The 12,088-nt window shown below is 47.4% G+C and overlaps 1 protein-coding gene across 1 annotated transcript; it reads right to left on the reverse strand.

Annotated features, from left to right (window-relative positions):
• Nucleotides 1-1,729: 1,729 nt before the first annotated feature.
• CSUI_000836 (gins complex protein) lies at nucleotides 1,730-12,088 on the reverse strand. The gene is made up of 9 exons (XM_068061043.1): nucleotides 8,743-12,088; nucleotides 7,728-7,811; nucleotides 6,825-7,216; nucleotides 6,151-6,410; nucleotides 5,487-5,592; nucleotides 4,449-4,492; nucleotides 3,458-3,541; nucleotides 2,773-2,845; nucleotides 1,730-1,994 (listed from the first exon to the last, which is right to left on the reverse strand). Exons 1-9 carry the CDS (start codon nucleotides 9,631-9,633, stop codon nucleotides 1,949-1,951), a joined length of 1,980 nt encoding a protein of 659 aa, XP_067926979.1. The 5' UTR covers nucleotides 9,634-12,088; the 3' UTR covers nucleotides 1,730-1,948.

Raw genomic sequence — 12,088 nt, forward strand, 5'->3', positions numbered from 1 at the left:
TCCCAAGAGAGGAAGAGCCTCTAACGTACCGGTAAGCTTGGAGCAAGCCATTCCACGGGCAAGGAGGATCAGTCGGGCAACCGACCCCTTTCTCTTGCTCTTCTCACTGGGCTGTAACTGGTGCCCGATGTGCCACGTCGCGACAGGAGTTCCTGTTGGCAGGCCATCCTGAAGCTATCTTTCACCTACCTGACTGCCCGCCCCGCGAGGCACTCCAGGCGGCCTGGTCCGCAGAAGGCTGGCCGCTCCGGTCTAGAAGTAAGACGCTCAGAATGCCAGGTTCAGGGCTTCAAATACTCGGCCTCCGCAGGCCGGCCATGGACACGCGAGACGCACAGAGCTAAGCTCCCAAAACAAGGGAGCTCCTATCCCCCCTTCCGTTCTATCCCCGCACAACTACAGACGCCTGGTTCCTGAAGCTCCGGAAACTGACGTTCTTCGAACCTGGACTCAAGAAATGAGTGTTTGATTCCTGTCCCCAGTTCACATCTCTTTGCGGCTATTCGTCTCTCGTTCTTCTCCCTCTCGATCTTCTTCCTGCTGCCCAATCGATACAGTTGCCCTACCTGGCAGCCATCCAGGCCGCTGTGCCGACACCGGATCTGTATGCGGGGTTTCGCACCCCGTCTGCTTTTGGGACATCCGCGAGCCTTGCATTTTCTTAACTACCCAAGAGCCCTGGGCAGCGCGGGTTGCTGCTCGGCGTGCCTTCCTGGCATGCGAGCGTGACAGGCTGCCGCACAGTACAAAGTCTGGCGCTGTCTTTTAAAATGGAAATCTCAACTACTTTCCCATCTGACCGGTTCCGCATGCTTCTCACCTGGCTGTTCGTGTGCTGATCGGTTGGTGTGTGTGGCAGCCTTGCCCCCTGGGTTCGCCGAGGTGCAAAGCACAGCTGCTGTAGCCCCCGGCTCGCCCTCGCAGAACAGAGGACTCCCTCTACTTCTGCTGCTCCGGTGCCTTCCGGTTTCCTGGTGTGTATTCGGATTGACGCCTAGTTTTGATCTGTAAGAGGCGTGGTATGTCTGACTCGAGTTTCCAGATCCTGTCACCCTTCTTGGTGTGTACAACCGCTTCCAGCTTCTTTTCTATTTCGCCATTTTGTGTCTACGAGAGGCAGAGTTCTGGACTTTCATAAGGAGGTGGTGCCCTCCAAGTGCCTTGCTACAGAACACTATTCGCGAAGTTTCTCGGGATTTGCCAAAGTAGTTCTGTACCACATCGTTTCTTCCTGACTTTCTTTCGTGGTCTGTAAGAGGACACCAGCAATGGTTTTCATCCGGCACTTGCAGGCCTTCACAGGCTGCGGTTCGGCAAACTCGCGGGTGTCCTCCTGCCCCCGTCACGCGTTGGTACTTTGTAGGGACGTTTCGGGGAACCGTACGCTCGGTCTTCACGTAAACTAGACTACTTTCTCACCCGACTAGATAACTCAGACGGCAATGACTTTCAAACGTGCTTCTTTTACCTTGCAGCTGCGGGAGAAGGCACTGAGCAAAACATGCACGTCACTAAGCTTGGTGTTAAGCGGTACCGAGCACACTCAGGCAGAGGCAAGTTTGCCTGGCAACGTCATTTTGCATCCGTGTGCTTTCGAAGAGCAGAACAAAGAAACCCCTTCTACCGGGGACTTGCTAACCGTCCTTGAAAAAGTAGTCTCTGGCCTACTGGACAGATACTCATCCTGGTCCCCTCTCGGCCGCACGCATCAGATTACAACTCCAGAGACCCTCCATAGAGGCACCATGCTGCTGAAATACACCATGACATCGTAGCCGTCTGCTATCAGGATATCTGATACCCACAGTACAAGATCACATATTGTCTCCAAAAACTCTACGCAACACCATACTCGTTGCTTGGCACAGTCGAGCTTGTGTGGGGTATCCTTGCTCCATTGAGACTGAAAAACAACGGACCCTATCTTATAGTCCGACTTCAGAGACTCTCACGAGCGCACGCTTTCATACTCAGTATCGCAGAACACGTGTGACCTGTCGACAGAAGAAAACAAACACACCGAACAAGTGACAGTGACGGAATTCCTGAGCAACTGAAAATTGCTGTCTCGGGAAGAAGTCTCTTTTAGAAGTTGCCTTTCGAATGATGAAGAAAACGTCACTACTATGGTCAAAGGACAACGAGCAAGATCCGGATACGCCGAAGGATCGATAGATCGTTCCACTCGATGTGTGCCAAGCGACTGGCTGCTCGAAATCGGAGCGCTAGCCAAGATCTACTGAACTTCTTCTACTCCATCTTCAAGCAATGAACAAGTCCTGCGTACAGTCTGGTTTGCATTGTGTCGATCAACAGCATAACGGAACACACCACCAGAGTGTATGACATGTATTCACCTCCGGTCGCAGCCGTTCAAAAACCCCGGGACAACAAGCAGGAGACAAGACGGCGGGATCTACCAACAGCTCCCCCGTGGTTCATCCCTCTCTTTTCTCATCCTCTCACTGACGGTGTGTATACGAAAACATAACCCCCCCTCCCCATGGATTCATGTGTAGACCTACTACGCATCCTGGTGTGTGCAAGGTGTCTGGTACGTCACCTGGAACCTGATAAGCTGAGTGTCCGTGCTCTACGCATGCATGCACACCCAGCTTCGTATAGAATGAAGTCTCTACAAGGTCAGACAGTTAGGAAGGCCGCGCTTCGTCATGCCCATTAGGCACCTGATAGATAGGATGACAGGCACGTAGGTCTCTTGCCATGCCAGCAACAGGTCATCTTTTACGTCAGCTTCGATTCGAGACTTACAATAAGAAAGTTTCTGAGGGCTGAATGTTTGTCAGTGTAATGCGTTCATCGGTAGCTCGATGCCTTGAAATGACTGCATTCCACAACAGAAGAAAACACACACAGCACGAAGAACACTAAAATACCCGCTCGCTCACCAAAGCTATCTCTTCCGCATATATATATATATACATATATATATCTACCTAAGAAGGCAAGTCTGTCTATCTATCTAGGCAGCACATACAAGCCAGAGGACTACTGATACAAGACTGTTCACATCTTACGTTGTTTCTATATTACCAACCCTCCTGTACCAAGTAAAGAAATTGCATACAAGCACATCTGCATTTCTTCTCAAGGGCTAATTTTCACCTTCTATTATTGCCTTGACCCAACCAGCACAACAACAGAAGGCTCCTCCGTAACTATCTTCGACATGGAAGAAGACTATCTCTCCGTCTTGAGCGACTTAGACCCACGCTTAAGACCGTTTAAGACCTTTCTGACTCTTCTCTATATCACCCGCCCATTCACCTTCCTGATTCGCCTACTTTTCATGACATCACTGATCCACCGAAGAGGAAGAAAAATCACGACGAACACACCTCACAGAAGTTCTGTCGAACTTCCTCCATCTCGCCACTTCCCGATCGGCCGCATCTTCACTGAGGTGAGAGCCTAGGGTGACCTCGGCACGACTTACTGTCGGCTATCTTCTTTTGTCTTCGATCCCAGATTTGGAGAACCAAACCTGAAGGGAAAGAAAGAGCATCACCACCACCGTCGTCTACAGAAAACATCACGTAGGGTATTCCTAGACATGTATATAGAAGAAGTCCTCCTTCGTAAGAAGGAACGAATCAACGAAGGGAACAGTCTCCCTGATACAAAGAGAAAAGGAGAGGTCGCGTTTGTTCGTATCATACAACACATGAGTGTCAACAGGAAAGGAATATTGGCATCTGATCTTACATGTGTGTGTCTAGGTGCAAGGGTCGTATGAATATGATGATGATCATCTTTTCGATACCCAGCCCTACAGATAGACAGACATCTATCTATCTATACAGAAAACTCGGGTTCGACCCCGAGTTTACTTCTTGACTGACGAGAAAAGAGTTAAAAATCTCAGAGGTCACATCCACTCCAACAGCATCATAGCCATCCTTCCTTCCTCGCTTTGTCTTCCTTCGTCCAATTGAATGTAAATGGTATGCTTTTCTCCTCCCTTCCTGAAGCATTGATTCAGGTCTCTATTCTTTTAGACTACTTCCGTCCTCTTTTCTCTCGGGGGGTTGTAACCGACAGACACAGCCACTGTCCTTCTTGTTCGCTACTCAATCTAGGAGATTCCACACACGTCGTCAGCTTACCGGCGGAGCGAAGATGGTCTCCCGTTCGTCAATCACTCGAATAGGCGTCTGGTCAAAAGGAGAGTGAGTCTAGTTGCAAACGGTAACATCCCCAGGTATATACGTGCTTACAGTACTATTTGGTATGAGATATATATATATATACATACCGTCTGTCCGTAAAAGTTGTCTTCAGTGATGTACGTGTGCTGATAATAGTAGACAACAGCACATATATATATATAGATACACAGATAAATATGAATATATATATATATATACCTAGGTAGCTATACACATGCCGCCGGTAGAGAGACTTCTTTCCCCTCACTATGGTCATACCTCTTTCCTGCTGACAGATCGACTGTACTCCACGAGGCTGAAGCCTGCGAAAGACAAGAGAGGGATGACATCACATACCCGCATAAAGACATACATTCTCTAACAGACTATTATAAAGACAAGCCATCACCGTCCTCTCCTCTTGTTCATTTCCCATAGCCTCTTATTAATGAACACCGCATGAAGCACAAAGGTAACCAAAACGTAAGTTCATTCTACCCCCTCTCCTTCGTTTATCCTCTCATAACATTTCCCAAGTATCAAAGAGAAAGCACTCACCCAAAATCTCCAGCCCGTTAGTATATCTCTAGATGTATACACACAACATCTATACATATATATATATATATGTACATACGTATCTGTGTATAAGTCACTGAGTTCTCTGATAACTAGAGTGAAACATGGACAAATTTGAAGTGAAGAAACAGACCATTTCTAACTCCCCCTTTCCCCGTCTCCGTTCTTTCTCTTCACGTCGCCCCCCAGGGTATGACAGGGGACCTGGGGAAAGGAGACACCTGGAGTTAACGGTATTCCCTGGACAGTACATAGAGCTGACCTAAGCTTAACAGACGGAACGTAATGAGAACCACATGAATGGAGGAAGAGTATTCATAGAGGCTTCAAACTCTTTTTGACCACATAGGAGATCAGAATACAACAGCACACCACTTTCTCCAACAACCTTCACTCCTATCTCCATACAAATGATACACTTATCGAAAGCTTTCAGGGAAGAAACATAGACGAGGAAACAGGAGCGGTCGGTACTCGTATTTTTACTACAGAAATGTATACGAGAGACGCCTAGCTATGTATGAAAAGAAGCCTTTGTTTATAGAGAGGGGGTGTGTTAGTCTATTCGACAGAAGAACGGATAAGTCGGAAGCTTTTTCTTCTCTCTCTCTCTCGCAAGGTGTGAGTATCGATGGTCTTGAGAGAAGAAAACTCAACCTTAGGTTAGAAGAGAATTAACTAGAATCAACTCCCTTCCTGCTATCATGGTTTGTACACATCTCTTGAAAAAGAACATACAAAGGGTTGAAGAGGATGAAATTGGAAATCTCGAAGAAGCACTCTGGTAGCTCAGCAAGCTCATCCTTCATCTTCTCCTCCCTTGCAATAGTACTCTTCAGCTCCTCTGTACATAGAAGAAAGTAAACATAGGGAAGCATGAAGAGAGAGAGAGGTGAAGGAGGGGAAGGGGTCGGGTCCATACAAAAGTCGAGACACACATCCGAGGCGTCTCTTTCTGTCTTTCTTTCTCGATCAGTAGTATCCTTAACTCAGTGAGAAGGCCTGCACTAGGTTCCTTTACTCTACATTCGCAGTGGTAGAAGTGGTCTAAAGATCTCTTCAGGAAGAGCAAGAATAGACTGAACTTAAGGAGAAAAGCCGCTCCTCCTACGGGTGTCGATGTTAAGACTTGAAGAAAACAGCCACTGAAAGGACAGATAACGAAGGACAACTCCTTTTACTCTTCTTCTTCTGCACTGCATAATGGAGAATTCTAAACAAGCAGAAGAGAACAGCTACAGAACAGCATAGAGTTGAATAGAAGAGAAAGATTGCTTTTTGTCGATCTACTAGTGATAGAAAAGTCTTTCGTGCTGTATCTCCCTTTCTCTCTCTCTCTAGTGAGACCAAGGGAGAAAGGAGAGGGAAGAAGAAGGAGACTCCTTGAGTTCTTTTTCCTTACCGGCAGTAAGAAAGGAAGGTAAATAGACATCTGCAAGTCTTCTGCGATGAAGGACTTGTGCACACCAGGCGGGAAGAAGAAGGAGACAGCCTGTGGGAGCTTCTTCTAGCATGAAGCCTTCGACAGCATGTAAGTCGACCGGAGGCAGAGGCATTAGCAATTGACAAGGAATGATAGACAGAGAGGACGCTCGGAACATCAGGAGACAATCTAAAGCACTCCCGTAAGCCCCATGATTCTTTGAGAGGAATTGAATAGAGCTGAAAAAAAGGAAAAAGAAACCGCCCAAGTACCCATGCCAATACACCCCTATACACAAACACAGTGAAATACACACATATCCACATATCTAGCCATACATATACATACATACACACAAACCTAGTCATTGATACATACATACACATCCGCTCTCCATGAAAAGAATCCTTTGTTCCTCCTCCTCTTTTCACGAGAAATAGACAGGTAGACAGGCAAAAGATTAATATCCAACTCCCTCTCTCTAGTTCTCTTTCTTTTTCTCTCGAGCTAGGATACCCCCCGAAGAAGCATGAAAACCTCTTTTTCGCCCTTCCTGATGCATGCATGCGTGCATGCAATGACAAACAACAGAGCGAGAGAGACCCCCTTCTCCCCACCTCTCGATCTCTCCCTCTCTTCTGTTCTCATGTTACCTTCTTAAAGGCCAGACCTCAACGTCAGGGCCTGTCCCCGTGGCATATCCCCTTCCTTCTGCAAGAACGCCATCTCCAATAAGTCTTTCAACGAGACCGCGAGCCGTCTCTTTTCGAACTAGAGTTGCTCCTCGAAGCTCTTGATGCCCAACGAAGACAGATGTCTGACTTTCTCTTCCTCCACGTCCATTCTTAGGGAGAACAAGAAATCCTGAGTGATGAGGAGAAGACGACGTGGTAGATGAGATGTCGGAGAAGGACGTTGATGCGCCACCGCCCCGGGGAGGATAAGAAGAAAGAAGAAGGAGAAGATTTCGTAGACGGTCAAAGGATGCTTGGTGGATTCCGTTCGTCACGGCGGGAGGTGTCTGTTGTGATTGGTCTAGCTCACTCTGAGAAGACGGAGAGACATACATACAAAAAAAGAAAAGTAAAGAAGAGATAAAGAGAAGAACAGGGAGAGTTGGCAGTGGAGAGTTGAAGTATGAGCGAATGCCTCTTCTCAAATTTCAAGGACGGAAGGAAGAGACACCCAACTTCCTACTCTATGTATCCCCCTTACGAGCCTCTATAGAGAAATGGTTAAATAATGATAGCCATAAAAAAGAACACCAACAAAAAGGATAACGAGAAGCCAGAGTTGGGTCTAGAGAAGAGTCCTCCAGGTGTAATGTAGATAGATAGATAGATAGGTGAACATAACCTATTAGCTTTCGCGTTGAAAGAAGCAGAGGAAAGTGAAAGTGAAAGACGGGGGGTGGAAGGCAATACGGCATGCGGCCTCCCCCCACTACGCATGAAGACAAGAGCACATACCATCTACCTCTGACCTATCTATCTATCTACGGAGGTGTTTCTTCAGAGGAGAACAGATGACGGCAAGGCTGCTTTTCTTTAGCTTACTTCCAAGACAAACTCGAGATGACGTTGGAGTTGCTCATCAGCAAGAAAGTGAAACCCAAGATTACACAGATGGGCTGCACCTCGCTGAGAGAAAACAATTCAAAGAAAGACAAAAGACCGGAATGCACCTTCGGCGGCGCACAACTCGATAGGCAAAGAACAGCTATGGTTCCTTTACTTAGAGAGGGGGAAGGTACAGAATCAATCACGATACACAAGAAGGTTTTTCACATCTGGAACGTTACCAAGATGTTGGGAGGACTTCGAGAATGCAGACGCCCCGCTAGATAGTGCAAGATCTTCAATGGGATGTCCCACTTGATGTACAGTGTACATACACTTTCCTCTAGTAGTGCAGCAAATAGATCGGATGAAGCTAGAAGTTCTAGGTTGCGCATTCAGCCTCTCTCCCCTTCTTGTGTCGATTGCTGCTCATCCTATGCGACGGGAGTACCTTCTCTCGACGTAAGACTCGAATGTCCCGTATAAGAACCTCACACATGGGGAGAGGACGAGAAAGAACGTTCTAAAGCTATCGACGATCTAGAACCGTCAGACAGTCTAGGTAAATAAACGAGGCTCGTAGGCAGTGAGACGTATGAGTCACGCGTCACTCCTCCTCCTGCCGGTAAGGGGAATGTCCTTCTCATTGATAACTTCTCACGCTCTGACTATAGGATAGAGCGCTGATGAGAAAAACAGAAGACCTTTGGAGACAAGAGGCCCTCCTGGCAGCGTACAGATAGATAGCTATGTACATGCTAGAGAGCTGTCTTTCTCGTGGTATGTATTCTGTTGGGTAGAAACCCAAGTAGCCTGTGCACCTCAAATGTACATCCATTCTGCTGTCATCCGTTGTGCCTTGTGTAGGAGACGAATACGCAGTGATCCATACATGAACAGACTTCTCTGCGATGTATAGAAGAGAAGAAAGACTTCCATTTCGTGCAAGATTTTATCATGAACAAAGGCTATACTATATCAAGAAAGAGAGTGGGCGAGCGAAAGGACGTACCACAGGCAGATCAACAAGAACGGGAAAGCATTCATCCATAGACCGTTCAGGTGCTCGGGCTTCTTCTAAGAGCGTCCTTACATCCACTCCTCCCCCTATACCTTGACTTCCTTCTACCTCTCCTCGTCGTCTATGATGATGCTGACTACTACTGTTACCTCCCTGTGTTGAAGATCTTCGGCCCCCGTCCTCTGTGTAGCCTTCTTCGTCTCGATCTTGCGATATAGGAATATCCCCCCGTGATAGACTACTACTCCGACTAAAGCTCGTGATCGTAGGCGTCTGACGATGAGGTGTTGCTCCCGCATTGCCAAGTGAAGAAGGAAAGCCTCGCTGGGAAGAAGGCGTAGAAGAAGAAGGAACGCCTCGCCCTTCTCCTCCTCCTCTTCTACTTGTTTGACTTGATAATGAGGAAGGGGTTTCTCCCTCTTCACTAGGACGCCGACGTCGACGCTCAAGTCCAAATGAGCCACTTCGTGCAAGAGAAGACGATCGACTGTGCCTACTGTTATGATGATGGTGACGATGATGTGTGCTTGACTGAGAAAGAGAAGCGCCGCCAACAAGAGAAGAGAAAAGATCTGAATCTGGAGTCGGATTCGATGTCTGACTTAGAGAGGACGATGAAGGTGGGGGTGGGGTAGGCTGTGAAGATCTTCCCCCATCATGACCCCCTTCCCTTATGGTGCCTCCTCCTCTCTCTAGAGGATCTCTTGAGCTTCTCCTATGTTGATGGTGATGGCTAGCACTACTACCACGACTACTGCTATGGCTGCTGCCTTCATGTCGACGCGAGTGAGATGATGAAGAGGAAGAAAAAATGGAAGGTCTTGTACGTTTCTTTCTATTAGCGAGAAACGCCAGAGGATCGTCACCTGTTCCTCGCTTCATTGTGAAGAGAAAACACTTGGAGAACGAGAGGCTTGGAGAGATGAGGGGAAGATGTCTTACCGACTTGAAGGCATGGGAAGACAAACAAAAATACCATGGAAACAAAAAGACAGAAGGCTCAAGCTTCTTACATACCTCGGTACATACTGTCGATGAGTGGGGGAATGAAGAAAGGATGAATAAGCGGGAGTTTTCTACATCAGGTAGAGATACACCTAGTACCTCTTTATCAGCCTTAATGTCATGGCTCGACTATTAAGATGCTTAGCTTCTATGGGCGACAAATGGAGGAATGATGTCTTCTCTCTGTTTCTCTCTCTTTCTCTCTGTCTCTCATTCCTTCGCTCATCATACTTTGCACGAGGTGATAGGATAGCACGAACTGTGTGCAACAGATGAATTTTTCTTGAAATGAGAGAGAAAGAACAAGCGAGCCGACAGACTGGAGGGAGAAGAAACGTACAGAGATGAAGAGACACCTCGTGTTACTTCTTGGGGTTGTCATTCATTCTCCTCTCATCCTCTTCCTTATTGAACGTGCACACGCGTACTGGGTAAGAGATCTCCATTCCTGTTGAGCAGATTGAATAATGCGACAAAATAGACAAGAACTTCTTCTTCTCCTTCTTCATCTTCCCTATCACATCTCTGTAGAAAACTGGATGTCTCTCCCATACTGTTGAGAAATAGAATAATACAGTCCTGCTGGACCTGAAGGCCTTCGAAAAGAAAAGTAGCAAAAGTTCTTCAAGAAGATCTAAAAGACTATTGATGACGGTCCGAGAGAGACAGAAGAGAGACAGAAACGTTGGTTGACAATAGAGGAGAGGAAGGAGGCGAGCGGATCGGGACCGGCGGGGGGAGGGGGGGGTGTTTGATTTGCCTGTCGTGTGTAGGGACTAGATCTTTCAGCAGATCCAGGTCGAAGACTACGCAAAAGATATACAGGAAGAGAAGTTGAATTCTCTTATTCGTGTGAGTAGAGAAGACAGAAAAAAGAGAGATGAAGCAAGAGGCGCCTTTTAAGGGGGGGTGAGTGACTCCTTTCTTCGCTGTCGTGTGTGAATGTTTGGGTAGGACAAAAACAGAAAGAAGAAGAGAACAGCAGCTTTTTTCGCTGTCTTGACAAGATAGCTGAAAAGAAAAGTGATAGCTACAGCCTTCCCGAGTCTCTCCGAGAAGATGATGGCGACTAATATTCACTGTGAAGGCAAAGATACATACGAGGCAGGCCGCCTCCCTTTTCTTCTTCTTCTCCACTTGTCACAAAGTAAGAAAAGGGTACCTTCATACCGCTCCCCCTATCTGTCTATGGATATACACATAGACCCTGAGTGGAGATACACTAGGCAGGAACGTTTGAGGAGCGCATGTCATGTCCCCCCTACAGAAAAGAAAGGAGACAGCCTGTCTGAAAGTGGACACGTCGGAGTGCAGGTCGGGGGGGGACGGTCCTCATAAGATGAGGAGGCTGACGATTGATGATCGAAGACGAAAACACAGACGGCAAGGAGAAACTGCGACATCCTTCGCAAAGCGGCCTACAGACTAACGACAAGTAATGAATAAGAAGAGAGAAGAGGCCGGCTGTTGTTCTTGTTGAAGGTACAGTTTCTTGACATGTGATGAAGGCGGAGGTGGCGAGGAAGTTCGTCATGCTATGATAATGGCTCTTTCGACAAGAGAGAAAGGGCCGCGGAGAAACTACCCTCCTCAGACACGGAGTTATGGCACCGAACCATTCTTTACATCAAAACAGAGATGCTCTCCTACGTAGTACACGACGGGGTGAGAGGATGCCTTCATGGACATACGTAGGCAGGTTTACTTATATCGGTGGCATTACGGAGAGCTATGCAGAGATTAGACGCGACGTCGCGAGTCCATCATCTGATGAAGTCTATCGCCGAGAAATCTACATAACTATGATAGAGCAGGAGCGAGAATTATGCTTGCCCGCTCAACTGGTTGATGTTAAGGCTGCTTCTCTGGAGTTTCAAGGCAGGGATAGAAACTATACGACACCGCCTGTGGTGTGCTGTAGATGAAAGCGACAAAAAGTGAAGACTAGAGAGAAAGAAAAGATAATTGACCCTGGAGCGGAGCGGCCGGAAGAATGAAGGTGTGCGTGTGCTCAAAGGATACTGGAACAGAGAGTCACATCTTCCCATCATTTGGAGCAAAACAGCTTTCTCGTGGGCGCTTAGGAACAAAGGCGCCGCTCGGCTCTGAAAGCGTATAGAAGACAGGAGAATTATAGATGAAGGAATGGGGTACGCATTTGGAGAATCTTCATGGCTCGCTCTCCTCACTTCATTCTTCCTTAGAGGAGATGGTGGAAGGCGGGAAAGGAGAAAGGAACAGCTAAGTCCTTCGGGCCGAGACTCCGGAAGCGTTAGAAAGAAGCCTCACAATAAAAAAGGACGGCCCCCTTAAGCTAACACAACAAGCGAAG

This window comes from Cystoisospora suis, assembly GCF_002600585.1.
Source record: "Cystoisospora suis strain Wien I chromosome Unknown contig_313, whole genome shotgun sequence".
NCBI classification, from domain to species: domain Eukaryota; phylum Apicomplexa; class Conoidasida; order Eucoccidiorida; family Sarcocystidae; genus Cystoisospora; species Cystoisospora suis.